The 23989-nt window shown below is 38.2% G+C and overlaps 1 protein-coding gene across 5 annotated transcripts in view; it reads right to left on the minus strand.

Annotated features, from left to right (window-relative positions):
• The window catches only part of HEATR5B (HEAT repeat containing 5B), a 60124-nt gene that overhangs the window by 35841 nt on the left and 294 nt on the right, over positions 1-23989 (minus strand). The window contains exons 1-20 of one of the 5 annotated variants that reach the window (XM_076334260.1): positions 23751-23875; positions 21750-21846; positions 21431-21599; positions 20670-20881; positions 18899-19007; positions 17718-17867; positions 17048-17219; positions 16509-16666; positions 15217-15466; positions 13473-13628; positions 11794-12044; positions 11219-11330; positions 9810-9962; positions 9419-9518; positions 8607-8716; positions 7657-7820; positions 5080-5255; positions 3733-3838; positions 1744-1934; positions 196-355 (exon numbers count right to left, since the gene is read on the minus strand). In XM_076334260.1, coding sequence (XP_076190375.1) covers positions 196-355; positions 1744-1934; positions 3733-3838; positions 5080-5255; positions 7657-7820; positions 8607-8716; positions 9419-9518; positions 9810-9962; positions 11219-11330; positions 11794-12044; positions 13473-13628; positions 15217-15466; positions 16509-16666; positions 17048-17219; positions 17718-17867; positions 18899-19007; positions 20670-20881; positions 21431-21556 — 2856 coding nt within the window. In that variant the 5' untranslated portion in view covers positions 21557-21599; positions 21750-21846; positions 23751-23875. Of the gene's footprint in view, positions 1-195; positions 356-1743; positions 1935-3732; positions 3839-5079; positions 5256-7656; positions 7821-8606; positions 8717-9418; positions 9519-9809; positions 9963-11218; positions 11331-11793; positions 12045-13472; positions 13629-15216; positions 15467-16508; positions 16667-17047; positions 17220-17717; positions 17868-18898; positions 19008-20669; positions 20882-21430; positions 21600-21749; positions 21847-23750; positions 23878-23938; positions 23958-23989 lie in introns of those variants that run through there. The other 4 variants (XM_076334262.1, XM_076334258.1, XM_076334263.1 and 1 more) reach the window with 4 other exon arrangements.

Genomic DNA, 23989 nt, shown 5'->3' on the forward strand with positions numbered 1-23989 from the left:
ACATATTTGGGATTCTGTACTGTAAGAGTTTATAAGGAAAGTTCCGCTTTCTTCACACCCTCTGCCACATGCTACGTCCATATGATTTGGCTTACATGTGACAATCTCTATTAAAGAACATCTGAACAAGTAATTTAATTTTTAATTTTAATCCTGAACATTTTAAAGTAGTTTTGTGGTGACTGTGTTTTTTACCTGGACTTCAGGAGAGGTTCCATCTTGTGCCAAAGCCAAGAGAATACTGACACTAGTTTTCAGATGCTGTCCAGAACCTATTCCACCAACATACCGATGGAGACAGCCCAGAGCCAAAGAATGGCCCGTTCTTGATACAACATCTCGAGCAGATTTTAACCTATCAACATTTAAATAAAAGGAAATAATGTAATTCACTGTTTGTAACGAAGAACCCTTCAAGTACCATAACAGTGCAAACGACTAACAGAATTTTGCAGGCCACCTTACAAGATCTTGAGAAGGCTTACCAACAAAAGCAAAAACAATATACTTAATCTATATTGCTATTAAACTGAATTACATTTAAGGCAAGTGAAAAAAGAGATATTTTAATAGTTATTTTCCTTCTTCCTGGTCAGAACTTGACATGTCAGATGAAGAAGAGTTTTGGAAGTGAAAGAATATAGGAAAAGCATCTAGTGTTTACCAATGTTTCACAGCAGACTAATGTAATAATCAGAAAAGTCACTGCTAGACCACTGCAGTGAAAAGGAATCAGGAATGGAAAAACGACAACACATTGAGAAATGACAAAGAAATCCACAGCTGTATCTTCCACTGCAAAGTCAACTGAGTAACTTTTTAATACAGCTGTTTTCTCCTACAGCTGAATTCTATGACTTTTCCAATAAAGCTTTTTTTTAAAAAAGTGTTTTATTAATGAAACTAAACCAGAATGAATAGCATTTTGAATTATCTAGTTGTATGAAGCAGTGACTTGAGTATTTTCCACAATACTTCTGCTTCTGAATGCACGTCACATACATAACTTTTTAATTAAAACCTTTTCAGGGGGTAGGGAAGAGAGAGAAAAGGAGGATATCCTAATTAGAAATTCAAGGAGAGACAGTAAAGATGATGTACTTTATTACAAGATGAAATGATTGGAAAAATTAAATTACGCAGAGGTAGGAGAGCTGGATTCTGGCAGAGCTGGACTGAGGCTATGTGCATGCAGCCTGGCCAGCCAAACATGGGCTGCAGCCCTGAGGTAGGTGCATTCTGATTCACAGACAGGCTGATGTCTTAAATTTAAGCCAAAAATTGCGAAACATGTTGTCTTGTTCTATCTACTATCTAAAGACCTGAGATTAACAACAGAATATGGAAAAAAAATATGGGCCAGTAGATAAGTTAAATCAATATGTAAAGAGGATGTTTTGATGAAACAGAACCACTATCACACAATTCATATTACAGACATACTTAGTGTAAGCTGTGTTTATCTATCTGAAGCAGTTTAGTCACCTTCAAGTAACTCATCAAAAACTATTCACTGATATAATTTCAGATTCCAAGTAGTTTAACAACTCAGCTCTTATTCCTGGAAGAATCACATGAAATAAATCAAAAAGAGAAGACTACTTGAAGGTTTGTTAGATCTTCATAATCATAGCAATCAAGCACGAAGAGAAGAAAATAATCAATATGGTATTTAGTAGAGGAATCTTCCAAACTACATTAAATTATATTTTTATTTCATTTTCTGAATCAAAACCAACTTACTTATCAAAACTGTACTGAGCCATTCTAGCGATGAAAGACGCTTCTCCAACCACTTGAGCCATTCTGCCAAGAGCTTCGCCTGCTGCACATCTCAAAATAGGGTTAGGATTATCAAGGGCACCCATTACCAGCGTCAGAGCAGATTTGCGGACTTCTTCTGGTCCTAACGTGCTTTTATTCTCAGCTAAACCCTACATGAAAAAAATATGAAAAAACATTCCAAAGCAGGGGAGAAAGGGAAGATATAAGAGCAATTTTACTATATTTGAGATCTTCAATTAAAAATGATGCATTTTTACTTTTGTTTAAATTTGTGGTCATTTATCCTAAAATATCCTGGTTGAAAATATTTAAAACTCAAAATCAACAACATAGTCTTATGTTTGCCAACACTCTACCTATTTCACATACAGGAAGACCTGTTGCACCAGTCCCTTTTATCAAATGCATTGCAGTGCTACATGTGCCCTAGTGCTACTGAATCTGAGCTAGCTTTACACAGGATATCCCAGAAAAAAAAAAGAGAAGCTTTAAAAATCTAACTGCAACATCTCTTTCTGTTAGACAGGAAAACCACAGCTCAGTTATGCTTCTGCAAGAATTGCTTAAATCAAAGACATTTTAGGTACATGAAAATACTTTTTTTCTTAATAATCACATCTTTGCAAACATTTATACAGCCTGTTATATGAACATTCTACAGAACAATAACACCACACACTGCTTCTGCAGCTTCTTTCGTTCCCATATTTCATTAATAGTACATCACCTTTCACTACAACTTTCAAGAAGTCTTTTACTTTGTGAAAAATAATTAAACACATGTAAAGTACAAACACTGCATGTATTATAGAGGAAGAAGCTGATGGCTCTACCACAGATTCTCATTTTCTGTTCCAAAATCCTCATTTCAGCTCAATTTTGACAATTCTTTGGCCATTTGGTATGGCAGGGGAAATTTCAGGCATCTGTCTCAGAATCTACTTTTCAACTTGTAGCAACATGGATCACATTTCTAAGAACAAAGCAAGGAAGAGGGATGCTGTTTTGCCAATGTATTTTGCCCATCAACCAAGGACATGGAGCCCCGGTAACAATTAGCTTAAACTAGGTAGCCATTTTTTGTATGGCAAAAGTCAGACAAAAAGGAACTCATCCAATCTTTAATTACAGGCTGGCACTTCTATGAGGGTGGCTTCCTCAGTGCACAGGACTTAGTCGCTCTGCAGATGAACAAGGATGACAATGACAGATGTTGTCCAACAGACTCATGAACTGGAAACTATATAAAACAGCATTAGGAAAAAAACTATAAATGCCTTAAGAAATTTGACTAGTCAAAAGAAAATCCTACACTCTAAGACACTGTTCCACAAAGCTTTGAGGCAATGCAAGTCACTGAAACCAAGCATTTCTCAGGAATATTATTTGTGACTTGCTTTCTAGCCTTCCTGAGTTGATAGCATGAGGTTGGATTTCCAAGTGTAAATAGAGAACACAGAGCTGTAACTGAAGTCAGTGGGACTGGACATAAGCGTCTAGAATTCTATGCAATATTAGGGAGTCTTAAGAAGAAAAAATTAAAGACATCCAAAATGGAAACCCAAATCTATTTTTGTTTTTATTTCCATGAGCCTCATCTGCACAATACTTTATGACGAGGGGTTTTTTTGAGTATACATGACAAAGTACTTAAATCCATGAGTACAGTGCAAATAAAACTACAGAACTGAAAAAGGGGGAAAAAAAAAAAAGAATCTGAATACTATAGAATGCTGACTACATGAGCCTTATCTGTTCTCTGTACTGATACATGGAGACAAGAGCTCACGCTAATATCTGAAAAAAATTCAATTTTGGTATTTTCAAACTTTTGAATGTCTAAGTGATAACTTTAGTAACGTTCTTCTAACAGCCTTTTGTATCGAATACCAATCGATGAATCAAACTGCAGAACTTTGGCATCCATTAAAAGTTTACAAGTTTTACCTTCAAGGCACTAAGAACAGCAGTAAAGATATTAAGCTGCACAGCTTGCTGGCGAACACCTTTAGCCTGCTTGACACATTCAGCAAAGTGATCCAACATCTGTAATCTAAAACAAAGGAAAGAACATAATTTAAGTGATATTCTTTCAAATTACAAACTAAAACACAGCTGGTAAAAAACCACACAAAACAAAAGGGCCTTTTAAGTTCAGTCACAGAATTTACACTTCAGGGACTACAGAAGATATTCACTTTAGGTAGAACGGGTAGAGCTATTGTGAACGTCCCTTTGCTGGTTCTTTTAGCTCATCCACAAGTGTTTACTATTCCTTTTGAAGAAAACACCACCAAGAGGAAGTGAGTCTTCAGATACATTTGGCTGTATAACTAGAAAGCTATGAGGACAAGAGTGGAAAAATGCTGCCTCTCCATTACCATTCAAAATAGTGTTACCCTCCATATTCCTATTATTGTTCCTATTGTTTTCCCCATTTAACCTCTATTTTCCCCCCATTTAACCATGCCAGAAAGTGTTACTGGGAGGAGGAGTACTCCCTAGAAGATACCAAGAATAGGAGTATAATGAATAATCTGCATTCTTAACTACTCGGCAGTTCCCCAGCCGAATCTTTCCATAGCTAACAACAGATATAGATCAAGTTGAATTACTGCAAGCTGACCTCAAGTCTATCCTGCGTTTACCGCAAAATGAGACTGACTGCTAGGAAAAAACTGTTCCCATCAGGATTGCACTGAAGGATAATTTTACTTTGAAATGCGTCTTAGAGCTGCTTTCACTCTGTGCTCAGTGATGAATTAGCTAAACTGAATGACAAAAGTAGCCCTGACAACTCATAACTCTGCAAAGATAACATGGAACGCAAAGGAAAACAAGCTGAATTCCACTCCCTCTTTTTCATCATGCAGAAAAGCATTTGTTGAGTATAAATCAAATGGTCTTACTCATGGAAGCCAAATTTAATTCAATGGATGCCACCGCTATGTTTTCAAGGCTGATTTGAAGTCAATTGCAATGGATATTTTTGCAGGAAATTTTGGTTGCAGAGATATTACTACTGTTAAATGCAGTAAGAGGAGAGAAGAATCTAGTCTCCACCTCTGAACCCTAATCTTCAAAACTGATAAAACTGAGGAAACCACCTTATTTCTAAACTGAGCAGACATATTCTAGAATCCTGAGACACAATGAACATCAAATACTGAACTCTGCATTTAAAGACAGTTGATATCAAAGTAGATACTTATTTCAAGAAGAAGAAGTCAAAACATAATACTATCCAGAGAACAAGGCATTAGATTCTGAAATTGAACACTGATGTAAACTGACCTATGTTTGTAAGAGACATGAGGAAAAACCACACCAAAGAGAGCCACAGATGCATCAATGACAGATACTCCTAAAGGAAGGGGACCAGGTACAGCTTCACCAGCAGGGATGCGCAAATAAATAGAAGATGGATCATGCTCCAAAGCACCACTTCCAGACGCACTGTTTGGCTGAAGCTGCAAAATGGCACATAATAGGAATACCTCTGAATATACCTTCGCAGATAAAATTTGGAACTACAGACAACCAAAACACGTATGCAGTAGCTTAGAACAACAAAATAGCTTACAAACACCTGAATGCAACCGCAGTGTCCCCGTGCATACGCACACTAGCATTTACAAGGCCAGCTAAATCCCAGATGGTCGAAGCAGTTAACAGCTGGATAAACGCACAAACTATCACTCCTGGTATTAAGAGATGGAAATTAGAGAAAAGCAGATTAATTCTGCTACTAATAGTAGCTTCTGAATCACTGACTACAAAGTGACATTTCAGAAAAAAAGTTATTCATTCACTCTGTTTGAGCATTGAGTTACAATACAGTATATTAAATAATCAGTTTTGGCTGTAATGATTCCCTACACAGAAAGATTTAGAAACAGTACTAAAATTACTAACATTCCTATCATCATAAAAATACTTCCTAACCATCATTCTTTCAGGAAACACAATTAAACAGTCATCTATTTTCTCTGAAGAAAAGCTTAGGAAAATAAGTTGTTAATTATTTAATCATGAAACAAAATTAGAGTCTAGGAGCTCTGTATTCTTCTATAAAAGGTCAGAAAACAGCAAACATTTGTTGAGACCTCCATATCACTAAAAAATAAAACGTGACCAAGCACAAGAGAATTCTGTGATGCACTACAGGGCTTCAGTTACCAACGACACTGTTTTACAGGTTAGAGGTAAAAAAAAAAAAAAAAAAAGAAAAAAAACAAAAACAAAAAAAGGGGTGGGGGTGGAAGGAGCGTCCCAGAAAGCTCTGTGGATTGAAGACTGCCCTGGAAGTCCACCACAACAAAAAAGGGAGGTTTATAAAACCCTTTTTTTGCTTTGATATGCTGATCTTTTCTCAGAAACAGTTTCCCCTTGGTTCCTCACACTCGGCATCAGTCTTGGCTTTTGGATCTGCTCAATCAAGACAGCTGCCTTCTGAGAAACCTTGCCATTTTAGCCTGGAGAAAAGGAGGCTGAGGGGAGACCTCATCGCTCCCTACAACTCCCTGAAAGGAGGTTGTAGCGAGGTGGGTGTCGGTCTCTTCTCCCAAGTAACTAGCGATAAGACGAGAGGAAACGGCCTCAAGTTGCGGCAGGGGAGGTTTAGATTGGACATGAGGAAAAATTTCTTTACTGAAAGAGTGGTTAAACATTGGAACAGGCTGCCCAGGGAAGTGGTGGAGTCCCCATCCCTGGAGGTATTTAAAAGACATGTAGATGAGGCGCTTAGGGACACGGTTTAGTGGGCATGGTGGTGTTGGGTTGACGGTTGGACTCGATGATCTTAGAGGTCTTTTCCAACCTTAATGATTCTATGATTCTATGATTATTAGATAGGCTGTGGCAGAAGAGGCGTTTTCAGCTCCCCCCTTCTTACGCCAAGAAATTTCTGAGAAGCTGAGTTACAAAGTTTATGATGGCACAGTTCAGCAAATGCTTCAGAACAGTTAGTTGTCTAGGGAATACAGTTCACTGAAAAATCAAAAATCAGAGCAGAATTATGAAGACAGAGATAGGTTGGTGGGTATACCCAGAGGGACAAACATTTTTTCTCCATGTCATTAAATCCTGAAATATATGACGGTAAAAGGCTTGAAAAGAGGTGGCCAGCCCCTTCCTAGTCATCACAGATTAGGAAAGCAAAGAGAAGGCTATTACCAGATAGTTTCCTAAACTATTTAACATTAACAAATTGTTCCCTATGCTACATTCCTTCTCCAAGGGCCATATGAAAAATGGTAACTGGATCAACATTACCAGTTGATCTGAAAAATTTTATTAAGAGAGACCCCATAGCAATACTTGCATCCTTTTTTAAAATTTTTAATTCCTGTGTTTCAAAGACTCACTTTTTTAGAAGTGCAGCAAATTCCTTATAATGCCAACAAAATTGTGTCAACATTTCCAAATGAAATGTAAGATTTCATACTACACCAATAAAACCAGTTAAATCTTGTTTTACTGTAACACCATTTGCAATACTGATATTTTGACAGAAGTTTCATTATAAAACATGTTAAGTGGAACTTACATTTCTCTCCTGTTTCAAAAAAATATATAAGAGAACAACTGCTAGACTAAGAAGATCGGGTGGGGCGGGGAGTGTTGGGGTTTTTTTAAAGAAATTAGGTTAGTTCACTAACCACAACCATGAGTGGCGTTATGCAATTTATATCTCAGCTGGAGGCAGTTTTTAATCAAAATGGTACACTGTAGATGGAAGGAGTTACATCTAACAAACCTCTGAAATAAGACTAAAAACAAAGCATGAAGCTTCAGTTTTAGAAGGCTTCCCCCACACACATATCACACAGACAGTGCAGATAATTCACTATTCTTCTAGTTTCTTATTACCTGGTCTTCAATTGACTTATGATCCGTTTCCTGCAGCCAAGAGCCAAGAAGAACACTATCATCATAATGACAAAGAGACCTTAGGAGTGATGTGGTTGTATTAGCAGAGTTGTCTGTCAAAGTAAATTCTGCTACCAACTCTCGAAGAAGCGCATTAAATGATCCTAAAAGGATGGACATTAAAAAGAATCATTGCTGCTTCTTATCCAAAACATTTCAGCTAGTGATCAGAAGTTACAAATCAAAGCATTTACTATTATGTCAATTTTGCAGGTAGCAAACAGACAGAGAAGTAAACCTGACATGACTACAGTTGAGAGCAAGGCTTCAAACAGAACCCTGGGCTCCCAGTTCCCAAATCAATATTCTAAACAACAGACTGGGCCATCCCTTCCAGGATGACAATCCAGATTTTGCAAGAATTTGCTTATCCACATGATCATGTAAATTTAATGAACTAACAAAACCAAACAAACAAAAACCAAAAAGCTAATCTGTTACATCATGTGACAGTGCCTGGCAATTTAATAATAGCATAAATCTAATAGATCAAATCAGGTTGAAAAACAAACAAAAAAACCCCCAGAAACCAAAACTAAATCTTCATTCTCACATCTGCCCTTTGAGTATACTAAGAAATAATGTTCTCTATCTTTTAAGTAACAACGACATAAAAAACCTAAATTGCATTTCAGAACATGATCTCCATACCTCTCAATCCTATAAACAGGACCGCAACTTTTATACTCTAAGTATTATTCTAATATTTTGCAATATTCATACTCTGTAGTTACACTGTCAAGATGACATACAGAAGATGAGGAATATAGTACAAGACTCTTGGAGATTCCTAGTATTCTATTTTGAATCTTATATCTGCTTCAAAGGCAAGCACCAAAAGGAGAAAGTAGAATTTTTACTTTAATAAAAATTGTTAAAAATTTATGTACCTTCATATGTCTTCGGAGGTAATAAAGCCAATATATCATAAAGTCTTAAACGGACCATAGCTGCACTAGCTTTGAGATGAGCTCCATGGGCTTTAATTACTGATGGAATGCTATACAATCAAAAGAGAAAGAGGGACAACAAGAAACATTGCAGTTACTGAACAGAGTATTTTCAGATTTCTTTTCATAAGATACATCTCTAGCCCAGGCAAGAAAACAGTGTTCAGAGAACTACTCTGAGCAACATTACTCAATTATCAGTACATTTTCAGAGGTAATTGTACAGAGCAAGCTTTTTTTTTTTTAAAAAAAAGCACACACTGCTGTAAATTAGAGACATGTACCTCCTCAGAAGAAACTCCTATTTTAATCAGGGGGAGGAGAAACCAAACCACAAAACCCAACCCAAAACTGTGTTTTTTCCTTTATTCTGTAAAGTGTTTAAAGTCTTTTCATTAGTACATTTCATAAGAGGAGAGTTTATTGATTAACATCTAGTATAACAGTATCTTAGTTTTCTCATTTCTTGCACAAGGATAAGCAAACCATGAATTCAAAAGCTCACTGAACTGGAAATTCAAAACACAGTTAACAAAAGTTACCACGGTAGGCCCTTCAGCACAGGCTATGCAATAATATACTTTTACAAAGCTAATGACCATAAACACAATGCTCATAAAAGTTTTTTTCAACATGGACAAGCAGCGACAACACAGTATCAATGTCAGAGTATGAATTAAAACAAATTAGTTCTAGCATTTCAGGTCTGGGAAAAGACACAAATGAATAAAGAGCAAAAACTGCCTACTTACTGCGACATCATTGTCATGGCACATTCTATGGGTGTCATCAATTTCCTGATCACATCCTCAGTAAGGAGCTCAGGACAGTGAGCAACAAAACTTCTCATAGCTAATAACAAAATAGTTTAAATTGTATTTGTTTGTTTCAGTAAAATTTTAAAGCATGAGCAAGATACAGATCCTACAAGAATATCAAAACAGCAGCAAATAAAAATGTTTATTCAAAGACTGTGTGACGTTCATAAAACTATATGCCAAAACCAGGTCACATTGATGAAAATCTGACACATCTTATTCATTTTCAAAGAAAGCAGGGAAGTTATGAGAGTTCTCTCTATAATACTTGGGATCATGTTTTGGTTTACTGCTCACTTGTAATCTCGAACTTTGAAATTCTTACCGCACAGAGCTCCAGCGCGGCCTTCCAGCGTTACTTGCCAGGTAAAAGAATCTCCTCTCGCCTTCTCTGCTTCCAACTCCTTCAGAGAACGTGGAAATACGTTTCGCCATAGCAGCAACATCTTAGGCAGATGATACCGAACAACAGAAGGACCTATGCAAAAAAATAAAGTGACAGTATAATAAAAACTTGTATTTAACTGTGAAAAATTTGCCATGAAGGCTTTTGCTCTTTAAGCTATTTTTCTCTTATTTCACTTCTCTTACTTTTCTCCCTATTTGAACAACAAAAAACAAAGGAAATTCTTTCTTTCTGATTTCTAGGTTGGAAGCGTGGCAAATAAATAGTATAGGTAAGTCTGTTTGTTGATATCAGTACTAAAAATAGGAAATAGGCAATTCTATACATTGTCATGTAATATGTAACCACGGCCAACTGTCTTTTTACTATCTTTCTATTCTGACTTCTAATTTTTTTTACATTACTATTTTGAAGGCAAGCTCTTTAGCCTTGTTAGCAAGCTCTTTAGCCAAGTTACAATAGTAACTTGTTCATAAAATGAGTAGAAAAATAACTGACAGTTACCGATCATATAACTAGTTTAATGGTCAAGTTTAAAGAAAACTTCTGAAAAAGCTCCAGAAGATCCAGTGCAAGTGCATTAAAAATATATTGGAGAAGGACAACCAAAATAGGGCTACACTGTTACAAAACCATGACAATAAGCTGGCAAAAAAAAGAGATAATTTAGAGAAGCAAGATGAAACACAAAATGGTATTTGCTGAGAGATCAAAATACTACAGAATGCGTCAGTATTGCAATCAATACCGTATTTTCCAGTATAAAAAACCCCAAACAAAAAACAACACTATTGCTGCAAAATTCAAGAGTAACCTCTCAAAATAGAGCTTCTGATATTTCTGTGATGGTAGATATGAACATGAGGCTGGCTTTTTTAAAAGACAACTGAATGGCTTTTAAACTGAAAACACTTCTAATCAGTAACTGTTGCTTATCCAGAGGCACACGTGCAACTTGTTGGAATGCTCATTACGTTTTATTTACAGTCCATTTTTTCTGCACCACAGTATTAAGGAAGGAAGACTATGGGCAATTTTGCCCTTTTCATAGAATGGCTAAAGGCTGGGTTTCTAAAAGCAGAGCAGAAATTTTTTTTTAGGTATGACACCTTCTACTATCCTTCAGCTTACATAACACTAATATTTCACTTCTCCCCAGCATAAACAACACTGCTGAAATAAATGCACTAACACTCTGTTTCCCTTGGTATAAATACTCCTGTGCTAGATACTGGGCTGATTATATGTAGAGACCATTTGCCACAGTGGATAATCAGAAATGTTGGACAAGCATTAAAATAAAACAAAAAGCAACCATTTTTACAAACCTAAAGTCATAAGTGCTCCAAGTAAAAGCCATCCAGCTTGAGTCCGCTGCAAGGAGAGTCTGCTGTTTTGTGCAGCAGTTCGTAACAGATCCTCAGCGATACTGACCACCATCTGCACCAATGACAAAACCCATGGATTTTAAAAATATAAATTAAGCCACTGCAAGCTACTGCTACACATCCACCCTTACAGACTATACATAAAGATGTTCTCAAATCAATTAAATTGACCTTGCATAAAGAATGAATGCAGATTACGTTTCATGTAATGCATTTCATGCAGATGAGCAGTGTTTTGCATATGACAATACAGATATTAATAAATAATTGCTGAAGACAGTATTACTATGCCAAACAAGAATGCAAATTTGAAAGATAGAGGGGGGAAAAAGCTGGTAAATATTGCAACTGAAATACTACAAACACATCCTCTGGCCATTGCTCTCTTGCTAGGCACAAGTTCAGTTTCAATAATGCTTTAACTCGTTACCATGTCACACATTTTGCAAAGCTATTACTTCTAGATAAAAAAGTATCTTTTAGTACACTCACAGATGAAACACTCATTATCTCACCTTTCCTTTGGCATGAGGAATACCTAAGGGACATTGATGCACACCACCTAACAAAGCAGCCATTGCAAAACTGTAGCCACTAACAGCTTCAGGGGAGGTCTTCAGATTGTTGAGTCTTTCTGCACATCTATCTAAAAATGGAGTCAACTGAAAAGGCAATGCCACAGCTACACACCGCAAACACCATGCGGCAGCAAGTCGAGCAGCCATGCTGGGATGAAGAAGAACTGAAGTTACTGTCTCCAACAGACCTACAGAAAAGAGAGTTTACAGTCTTAAAGTTATGACGTGCTTTTTAATATATGTAGACAAGTAAACTGAATCAATACTAGACAGGCAACACGAAAGTTAAGAAAGTCAGAATTAAAGTACTTGAATTTTATGACTCTGCCTTTTTAAGGAAGGACCAAAGTGTTATTAGCATTATGCTGCTCCACATCAGGTTTTACCAGCAAAGCTGAAGCTGCCAGAGCCATAACACTGACTTCTACTACTTGAACAACTGAAAAGAGGCAGTGACCCTATATAAGGGAACAGGCACTGGATGAGATGATTTCTACAATCTGCCCATCTTCTACACAGATTGCCAATAACAGAGCAACAGTAAGACTGATCTTTGGTTTTGCTTCACATTGTAGACAAGCACATGCTACAGATGTCACTGACCGCTGTACTCTGCTTTTGGCACAGTGCTGTCTCCCCTGCACCAAGTTACCATCCTTCTACACTCTCCAAACCTCCATGCCTAGCTAATCCCACTTTGTAACTGTGAGCTCTTCAGTCCAACCTGTCTCCATACTAACACCTTCCTTAGTCCAGATCTCTAACATTGCAAACTCCTACTTCAAAGCCCCCACTGCTGCCTTACCTCTTGCTTTCTCTGTAGCTAGTGAACAAATTCTACCTGCTTACTTCACAGCAGATAGCAGAAGTAACACTGAGATACAGTCCCCTCTGTTCTTATGGGGCACAGCAGCCAGAAGGAATAAATATGAGCGCTATCTTCCCCACCCCATAGTTGGAGCAAAATCAGTATGAGAAGACTGTCATATGCATCAAGACAACAATCTATGTAATGAAATGTCTAAAGGAGCTTTCACTTCAATTGGAAAACACATAGGCATCCACAAACTGAAAAAAATTAAAACTGCAACACTGCAGTATAAACGTGGATTCAGATGGTAAAACAGACAAAAAGAAAATCCCACACAAACCCTAGTCAACTTAAGCCAAATAACTAGCTTTTTAAAATGGGACTATCTACAGCTTCATCTCGACAAAATACTCTTAACCTCCCCACAGAAATTTAACATCTGAAGGCAATATAGCTTTCCAGGAACAAATATTTCAGACCTTATATAGCAAAACAATGTATTTCCTATAAAACCATTGATCGGAAACAAATCAATGCTAAAAATCACAACTTTAGAACTTTACTCACCCTAAAAAAGAGCTTCAGGCAGACTTCAATCAAAGTAGTTGCTTAATACTTTGTCAAACTTGAACTAAAGTTAGGGCACTAAAGAAGCTGGACAAACATAGTTACCTGGAGTACTACAGTGAGTGCCAGTTTCATCAATTTATTTTTACATACTAATTTATTATTTAACTAGATTTAATGCTATTTCATATTCATTGCTCAAATGTCTCATTTAATCTATTTAAATTTATTTGCATACCAATAGAGGGTTCTTGAATAAGAGGAGATGCAGTGGCATTCAGACTCTGAACCAGACTACCCAGTTCCTGGAGGGCGCACACCATTACATGCTGGCTTGCAGCTACATCAGCAGCTCCTGATTTATTTTCACTGTTAGCATCATTCACTACAGCTTCTGCAGAAAAGAAAACAAAAGTATCTTGCTTAACTACCATTTGAATCACACCTGAACATATACAGGATAGATAGGGACAGTTTAGTTTTGACATCAACCCTGTATTAAAACAAAACCACAAGTTTGGTCATAGTGTGAACTCACAAAGCAAACACATTCTGAAGAGAAATAGTTTTACAGCTATCAGCCAAACACAATCATCCAAAGACCATGAAAAACAGATGCCCAGCAGTTACTATGGATGGCAGCGCACTAAGAGGTAGAATTAATAATATAACACAGAAAAAGCAAGTATACACATATACAGCATATGTGTAGTTATCTATACACAGTAACTAAAAATATAATCTTGACATATCTAGGTTCTGCATACAAATTTGCATGCATATATATGTAATAAAACAAAAAAAAAACCAAACCAGACCTTTAGTAAATAATTAATCACAACCTCTAATCATCTTAAAGTTATTCAATTAAGTTCCTAGATCCCACTGTAGGCTCTTTCTCCTACACAATATCCCAGAAGCAGCAACTGTCACTTCAAAAGAAAAGGGACTGTATATCAGCTTAATGTTTATATGTCTACTACAGTACAAACTTAGAAAATCGTCCCCCTTATATGAAGGGAAGCAATCATTACCAATTAAAAATCCTTCCAATTTATCATCAAATTCATCAGAAATGCTCAAAAAAATAAAACAGTTCTTCCGATCATCCAAATACATAACGGAATTTCCTGCAACTTTACAAGGTGGCAGGAGGAGGAATTTCTGCAACTGTTTCATCTCAGAAGTAGCATTTCCAATAGACTTATTTTCCTGGAAGTAATGCTTATTGTAATCAGAACCCCTTTAAGGTTCCATACCTACCCTATCAAAAAACAGTTATGAGAAGAACGTGCAAAAGTTTCAAAATCAATTCCATTTCCATACGTTAAACATTACTTTAAACTCAAATTAGATGGCAGCAGAAAAGGAGAAGAAACAGATGTTTGGTAAATGCATTGTTGTGCAATTCCAGTTTACTTTCTCAATCTCCAGCTCGAATTAACTCATTTCATAAGAAACAAATGCCAACACGGTTTTGTCAGTCCTCTTAGTGATTACATATTCTGCAAAGTTCTGCAAAGGGGCCACATTTATCTTCTTTAACTCCAGTCTTCAGAGTACATCTTTATTTGTCACCCATAAAATCCAGTTGGATACCAGTATGGATATTAGTGGGGGATACACAAGGACCTACAAGATCCTGATCTACAGGATCTTCCACGCTGGTAGTAAAGAACTCTGCGCAACTTTCAATACAACCTAACCCAAGACAGATTACAAATGCACACTTTTTTCCCCACTTCCATTCTAAGCAAACGCAATGTCAAAAGCCATCGCAGGATAACAAGCCAGTTCTACACAATCACTTTTCAAGTAGAACTTACATTTTGGATATCATATTTCAAACAGAAAGCAGCTGAATTATCTTTTACCATAACAACAAAATTACTCCTCACAGCAGAAGAAAGCTGAAAAATGGCGGACCCAGTATAATGAAAGTAACTTTCAATTGCTCTCAAATAAAGAAAAATTATTCTCACCCACTGCCTTCATTTGTTTACCAATGGCTTGACATATATCTTTGGCAGCTGCAATCTGTGCTTTCTCTCCGAGCAAGCTGCCCACAGTTGCTCTCAGGATAAAGGACACGCATCTTCGAGAGTAAACAGCGTCCACGTGGGTCTGAGTTGCACGAGGATGGGAGACCAGATCAAGTACATGCGACAAAAACGTAGCAAAGTTGCGCTCCAACCACTGACCTCCTAATGTTGTAACAAAGACAACGTAGGCCTGCAAATTCAGAAGTTACATACAGATCCAATTAAAACAGAATCAAAAGACTATATTCAGTCACCGGAGACTAAAGACTACAGTTATACTCATGCATAATGCAGTACAGTAGCAATACCAGTTAGTAATAAGCAACCCTAATGAGGCTAAGCAGGATGAATCAATCCATTAGCCAGGTCTTTGTCATTGAAGCTAAACTGCTTCCAGTGCCAAGAGTAGCTCCTGTACTGCTACATATACTGTGAAGCGCAAAATACTCTTTGGATGACAGTAAGAAAACCCAGTCCATTGCTCTAAATGTGCCTCTTTTTAAAAATTTTAAGAACATAATGTCAATAACAGCAGCAACATGAACGTGTTCTAATTCACAATGAAGACTGGGCATTTTCGCTAAGTTCACCTGAAAAAGGCTGAGAAAAATAAAAGGGTTTCACAAAATACCCTATGATCAAAAAAATCTGGATTCTGGCAAGTTACTGTGGCATATTGAAATGCGTGTCAGAGTGAGAATGCCTGAATTTGAGGAGATGCTGCTGCCACCTTTCTCTATCAGAGAAGTGGAGCTTCTACATTCAGCAGATTTCACCTACTCAAGACAGACATATGGAGAGAAGAAACACAGTTTAACAAATCAGGGCTGCAAACTTTACCCAGCAGCTGAAAAGAGAGCCAGCACACACAAAAGGACAACAGTGTGTCCTCTCTAAAAAGAAATAAAATTTAAATACGGAGCTAAAGTCTTTAACATACTAAGTTTTCAACTATTTTTGCAAGTTAATCCTACCTAATATACACGGATCAAATAAGCTTTCCTTAGCACATATTTTAATCTATTGTTACTGCACATCAATAACAAAGTAGCTCAGATGAATGACACCACATGTACATCTCACAAAACAGGTGAGTCAAACTAGACTTGTAAGTCAACTTATAAACAAATAAAGAACAGAAGTATGTATTTTTCCCACTAAAAGAGTTACCATCATGTATAAATGTTATTTTATTTTAAAAAAATGTAAAAATCTTACAGCTTATGACAAACCTGGGTAACACCAACTCGCACTTCCCTATTGACAGATCCTCCTACTTTTAACATCTCTCCACCACTCTTTAGGAAACCAGATCCTCCTCGCAGAAATCCTGTGGCCATGAGCTCCAAGACCTCCTCAAGCGTGGCTCTCTTCACATTCTGTCGCATCACTTTTGCAAAAAGAAAAGTAATCATTTAATTCCAAAGTTCCAACCAATACAAGCAATGATCTTGAAACGAGACTTATCAATTCAAAACTGTCTTGCAAACATAAATCCAGCCAACGTTTCAGATAACAGCTTGTTTTCATGCTTAAAAAATAAGCTACTTTTCCCAGGTGATTTTTGATAGTTTGCTCTCTCTTTCTTTGTATGACTACAACAGGAATTCTGCACTCTTTACTCCTTTTAGCTTAGCATTTATAAAACCAAACAATCCACTTAGAAGCTTCCATCTACCACAACAACAATGTATTGTGCAACATTGTCATGTAACATGGTACTGAAGGTGCAGTTTGTCCACTTGGAAATGGAATCCAGAAGGACTTGTACCTGTTGCTTGTTTTGGTATCAGTGCTGTAGCCATGACCGTCCCCAAAAGCTTTGACACTGCAACTCGCACCCCATAGTTTGAGTTTTCCAGAGCTTTAAAGCACAGCGTTGCAACATTCTCTAGTTCAGCTGTCCACATAAATACTGCTTCATTCTGTAATTCCAACAGACACTGTAGGAAAAAAAGACCTGCTGAGCACCAATGGAGACCATTCTTACCTTTTATCTATGTATCAGTGTAATTGTCAGGTTTATGCAGCAAATATTTTAATATGAATATTTTAAGAGTTAATCTCCCCCCCCCCCCATTTACCCAATAACTTAGCTGAGTAAACAATCAGAAGACTCATGGAATAGGTTAATACATAAATAAAAATTAAAAGAGGAAAGCACAACAAAAGAACTATGTTACCAAAAACCTCTCCCACTGAGGCTCACAGCTAACATATTCTATCTCATATTTGTTTACAAAGTGGGGAAGACAGTATTAAAGTACCTCCGTTTACATGAAGTAAGTCAAATATCTGAGCCTTCAGTGTAAACTAGTAAGGACTTACCTTGCCCAAGTAATTATCAAATTTCCTATCATAAACAACAGGTCACAGTTCAACTGCAGGTACTTCACAGTCACAGCACAAGAATTTCTAGGACTGGTGAGAAACTCACCCACCTTAGCCACTGCGCATCTTACAGCCATAGATCTGTCCGTCAACAGAGATCGGGCATTCTTATAAATATCACGGTGACAAGAAGCTGCTGCTCCTCCAAGTCCATTTAGGACTTTCTGTAAACTCATCAGAATTTCACTGCGGCCCTGAGACTGCACACACACACAAAAACATTTATGGAAAAATGTGGACACATTACTTATATCAAGAACCACAATACTTATATCAAATAGAAGAATACTTCTATCTAATGCATAACTCTGCATTTTCCTGCTTCTGTGCAGGAATATTTTTGGAAACATTGATAAAATAGTTCACTGAAGTCATACACAACCGATACCTAGCTGGTTTTAGATAGCAGTAAGCACTATACACTTTACTAAAACTGCCTCAGTTGTCACATAAATTAAGATGAGCCCAGGCAATCCAACAAATTGGCCCTAGACAAGATGCTTCTGTCCTGCCCCACCATTTATCTGCTGCAGCCTCAGGGAAAAAAGAAAAAATGATTGATATGAGAGAACAGGAAGCCTAAGTAGTCAACAGCTTCCCACTATACCTGCACACAGGCAGGAACTTACAGTTGGAGGGCTCCAAAAATAACACAGCCAAAGAAAACAGCTGCCAGGACAAGATCCACGCAATCAGCAGTCCTTCCAACTTGTCACAGATTTTAAAAAACCAACCAAACAAACCCAACAAACAAAAACCCAACAGCGCTATTTGCATCAAATCAGACCTACTGACAGCCCAGGACACATTCTCTCAATATTATGACACACTCTCTTTTCAGAACACAATGCATCCTGCTCACATGCAGAGTAACATCTTTGTTGCAAAACTTAAGTATTTATTATTCTTTTTTAAACAACTGCATGTTTATTCAGGGTACACGAGCAGAAATCCTAATGCAGTAGTTAGAAATGGTACATACAACCATTTTGCAATTTTAATTACTGATGCCACTATGAAACAACTACTATAATATTCATATGACAAAACTCCAAACTCTCTGCAGTAAAAATACATGCACACGTTTAACTTGATACTAACCATGTAAGCGATTTGCATTTTTCTAGGTAGAAGGCAAACAATCCAGGCATTTTGGCAAACACCTTCGGAGGAAGCAGGTTTCAGTTTAAGTGGAATCAAGACCACACACACAAAATAATCTGAAACTTACCTCTGCACTTTTCAGAGACTTTAAAAGATTATTCACTGTTTCTGGAAAAGAACTACCCAGCATTCTGCCCATTTTTTCATAAAATGCTCCAACACATGCCACAGCAGCCCTACGAAAAAAGACATCAATCGGTGTACTCTTTTTCTTTATCATCTAGATGAAGACAAATACTTAAATAGAAATGTATGTTTTAACCATCACTGATGAATAAAAACCTATTTATTATCCACTAGTTATACTGGCTGTTTAACACTGTGCATTTAAATAATTCTTTTGTTTACAAAAAAAGTAACAGAAAAGTTATTAGCTTCTAAGAACACAAATGTATTTGAACAGGTATTATTACAGGATCTACAAATAGAGTGAAAAATTCTGGAGAAGACAAGTATATGCTTAAATCTCAGCAAGATTAGGGTTTTGTGTTTCAATAAACTGTCTCTTTTCCAAGCACCTGCAAGATAACCCCCACCCTTTAATATATCCTGATACATTTTTGTAGATACTGAATGATGGTTTTTTTTCAAGCCTACAAACTTAAAATACATAAATTATTGCATAACACAAGAAAATTTATAGGCACTGTAAAAATCATTGGATCCATAAACAGTTATACACACGTTGTCCTTGCCCTGCCATTTGAGATTAGCAATATTTTAAGTAACGCCGTACTGCAGTTACATACACAAATTGCTCCAGGACAGTCACAGAAGCAGCTCCTTGAAAACATGCACTTTTTAATCACAAAGGAACAAGGCTTTTTTCTAAACCTGAAATTCTTGGGTAAATGACTTTTTAGCAAAGCTATTTGTTACAAACTCGTTACAGCCTACCCTTTAACAGGCATATCTCCTACACAAACATCAAAAACTGAAGTTTGAAATCATATAGTAAAAAACCTTCTGGACTACCACTTGAGGGGGTAGCATAAGCGTCAGAGCACGTTACAGTACAAAACCCTTCCCACTTATACAAGTTCCTCACAGAGTTGCAACAGCTTCAAATAAAAGGAGGACAGTATCTGCCCAAATGGTGACTATTTCAGATTTTATTGTTAAATCCTATTGTTATGATAACGTCTGAAGGCAAGCCTAAATTGGGGTTCACTTGACACCGTGAACATATGAAGCAGTACGTGTGGGAAAGTTTCAGTTAAAACCAGTTTCAGCGGAAGCTGTTTGTGGCATTAACTGAATTCCTACCAGTGAGACTGCTCCTGTAAGATGAACTGCATCACACATACATGCACACACACATCCGAGTATACGGACCCTGAGAGACTTGCGTGGTGTATCACAGTAGGGGACTATAAACAGGCAATGTTTGATGGGGGGGGGCGGGGGGGAAACCTTGAACATTTGGTTACAGTTCTCTGGGCATAGATAATGCTCATTTGACAATCTGCAGGTTCCATCTTAAATGGGGTACCTGAGCACAATCAGCAATAATCCCACTGGTGGTATTTCTTCATTGCATTACTTTATCAACTGTTACCCTCTCCATGACATAAGCATGTGAAGAAACGTAAGACAGTCCCTTGCCTAGAGGAAAGCATCTCACTTTCAGATAAACATGTATGTGTCACCTTTGAGTCCTGCCCTCCACAATCTCAATCCTGCTCTTTTCTCTGCTGTATCAAGCATATGTGAATTCCAAATCAGCGTGCAAAATGTAAGTAAACATAACGTGCACATATACAGGCAGATTCTTCTGTAATATCCAGGACCACTTTGTTTAAAAATCATTCCCCTTTCCCTAGTGACATTAAACATACAGTTTTGTGGGCAGGTAGGCTGCAGTATCATCTTTGCTCTTGATGATGTCATTACACTTGTCAAGCGTCTGAAAAACAGTAAATGTGTCTCCAATGCTGTAGAGAGCAGCAAGATTTTTTGCTAGTAGTTTTCGCGTAGGTGGCCCAGGGGAACTGCTGATGAGTCCTGTTAGCTGTTCTACAAGTTTCTTCTGTTTTTCCTTGACATCTGTCTGTTAATGGACCAAAAATAAATAAAGTCAGTCATTTAATCCTGTGTCTTGCCTCCAACACCCAGAAAAACCTACAAGAGATTGAAGCAAATTTTATCTCACTCCCACTTGTATGTAATTCAGCAAATTGCTTGTCTCAGAGATTTGAGATACATTTGATAACAGCAGAGACAGATGCTAAATGCTCAGAATTAGCTGTTACCCTATTTAATTTTTACTTTTTAAAAATACTTAGTAAAAATACAGTAATACCTGCCTACAACATCTTTTAATCCTCTTTACCATCAAGAATCCCTACTCTGGGAGGGAAGGTTTTGCCTTCCAAATATTTACGACAATGAAGAACTCAAACCAAGCTATGTGTTACATAACAGTCATACTGACTGCCTACAATTAAACACTTAAACGCTACAAACTGATACAGAGGCTCTTCAGGCTGAGTCTGAAATCACACAGTTATCACCGGGCCATTACCTGTCAACTTCCTCTAGCACAAAATTAATACAAGTGTTTTAGAAAGAAGGGGAAAAAAAACCAACATTAAATTACCTTGTTAGCAGCTACGAGCACTTTATCCAAAAATCTTAACCACTCAAAGATAAAGACTGGTCTCTTTGCTTCTGTGATTTGAGCTAATGCTTCCTCATTCAGTAACAAACTATGTGCCAGCTCCATAACTGATTAAATTCCGGTTTTATTGTAAATTTTTGTAGCAACTCTAAAATAAAAATGTAAGTATTAGTATAAAGTATAGTACAACAGTACAAAGCTTTGAAAATCAAATGAAAATATGACGATGAAATCTATAGATTACAGTATCATGGTTCCAGCCTGCTTAGCTAAGCAGTCCCACACAAAAACTACTCACTTATTTACAACTGAGTACATCCATTAGTAGTATTTCAGGCAACAGAGTTGTTAATTGTAAAAAGAGCACCTACAACTTCAGGGCGCTAACTCTTAGCCTGTTTAAAGAAAAAAAAACACACACACAAAAGAGGTAAAGGAGTCATCCCACTGTCTCCTCTTCCATAAAACAGAATAAGGATTGTCCCTAACCAAGACCCTTGATCACACTCCTGAAGCTTGGGCATGAACCTCCTGGCCACCTTCTCAACACCTTCAACAGACAAGGTGAGAGAGAGATGAGCCTATCACAAGTAGGATTTTCCACCCATCACAAATTTGAGAGAGGCAGGAACAGCGACAGCATTTGGCATCACTGACCTAGGACTTCCCAGATCCCACTAGCCTTGCTTTAAGTGCTGGACAAATAAGCCCTCTGAAACTCAGCAAGCCCAAAAAGCAAAAAAAACCAACCCCAACAGCAGTGATGCTGAAAGTAGGATCTTGGGCAAAACAGAAAAAGCAAAGCAACTAAGGAGTGTTACGTAAGACATCATCTTCCGACAGCTGCGCCGTTCCACTTGTGCTCTCCAGTGCTCACAGCTGCTTCCTCATCCGTGGTCAAACCCAACAAATTCTTAAAGTCAAATGAAGTGACTTAAATGAAATAATTTTAATTTTTTTTAAAACAGTCCCCAGATTAGACAGTAGTAAAGGGTGTCATATTAATACTACAACTGTATTATGGTTCTAAATTCACCTAAGTGATCTGGTGGTGATGAAACTAAAGCATCACAATGTCTGTAATACTAAGCTTGTTCCCTGCTCTTTGGTACTTTGCGTTATAGTATTTTTCACTGCATACAATCTCCAGCGACAGATCAGCAAAGGTGGAAGAGCCACATACGGAAGCACACAGAGCCCTCCCCCGACACCTCCAAAAACATCTTCTGGCTTTTTTTTTTTTTCCAGTTATAAAGAATTGAGGAGGTATTGCCTGTCAATAATGCACAGACACATCGCTTCAAAACACCTTTACATGAGAGCAGAGAGAAACGCAATGAATGATGGCACTATGATCTTTGGATATCATCCCAGAGATCTACAGTGTTTGTCACACCCACACAGCACAGGAGTACCATATGACAGCACAGCTCATTACTCCTTTTCCTCCCCAGATAAAAGTTTTAATTTTCCCCTGGGCTTTAGAGCCATGAACCCCTTATACGCCTTCCACACACTCCCTTACCTCTTCATCTAAATTTAGGAAACACAAGCTCTGAGCTACCAAATCCGCACATACATTCAGCTGTGCCGCTGAAGCACAAGGGATCAGATACAAGAACAATTACACAAGTGTCCAGCTAATTGAAGACTCAGAGTCTAACATACAGCTATGCAGGTAGGCAACCCAAAGCTCACCTACGTTGGCCAAAGGTTTGCTCCAAAAATCAGCGAAAAATGCCTACCAAGTTCTACTGGTTCTGGCGAGGGCTGGGTTACTGTGCATGTTACAAGTAATAAGTACACTGTAATCTCCCACAGGATGCAGAACAAAAGCCTACCAACATCAGCTACCATCTAGTAAGTTACGCTGAAGCGTTATAGAGATTATAGAACATTCAGAGGTACTAGCGTTCCTTTCTATTCTCCAGCTATTTTTCTGTAGCCTAAATCAACTATTGAGACCTTCATCACGCATGCACTTCAGTGGACTAACTGAGAAAGCTGAAAATCAGGCACGTTTAGGAGAAGTGACATCCTCCTGAAGAACTGCACCAGGGGAAAAGGATTTTGTGCCCGGGTCCTTCTACCTATATCGGTTACTTTAATACGCTGTAGCACCTCTCCCAGTGCATCTTGCCTGGTTCAAAAAACCCTCGAGAAGTAACGCCTCAGGACCGCGTTACAGAGCTAGCCATACACCAGTTCCTCGGTACAGGAGCGATGCCAGGCACCAGCCAGGAGCGTGCCGCCTCCCATACGCGCACACCCCCCCATGTGTGCACGTACGCATACCTACCCCCACACACGCACGCAAACGCCGGCGCCTCTCCTCGCGGGGCAGCCGGAGGCGGCAGGCAGCGGCGCCGAGCGCAGCCGCGGAGGGGAAGCGCGGACCCGCCGGCCCTCTCCGCCGCAGACCCCCGGGCCGGGCCGACACCACCCGCCCGCTGCCGTCAACGGTCACGGCGCGCGTCACGCTCCTACCGTGCGGCGGCCGCGTCCTGCCAGCTCCGGGCTGCGCGAGGCGTGACAACG

Source organism: Aptenodytes patagonicus, chromosome 3 (assembly GCF_965638725.1).
Source record: "Aptenodytes patagonicus chromosome 3, bAptPat1.pri.cur, whole genome shotgun sequence".
Lineage (NCBI taxonomy): Eukaryota > Metazoa > Chordata > Aves > Sphenisciformes > Spheniscidae > Aptenodytes > Aptenodytes patagonicus.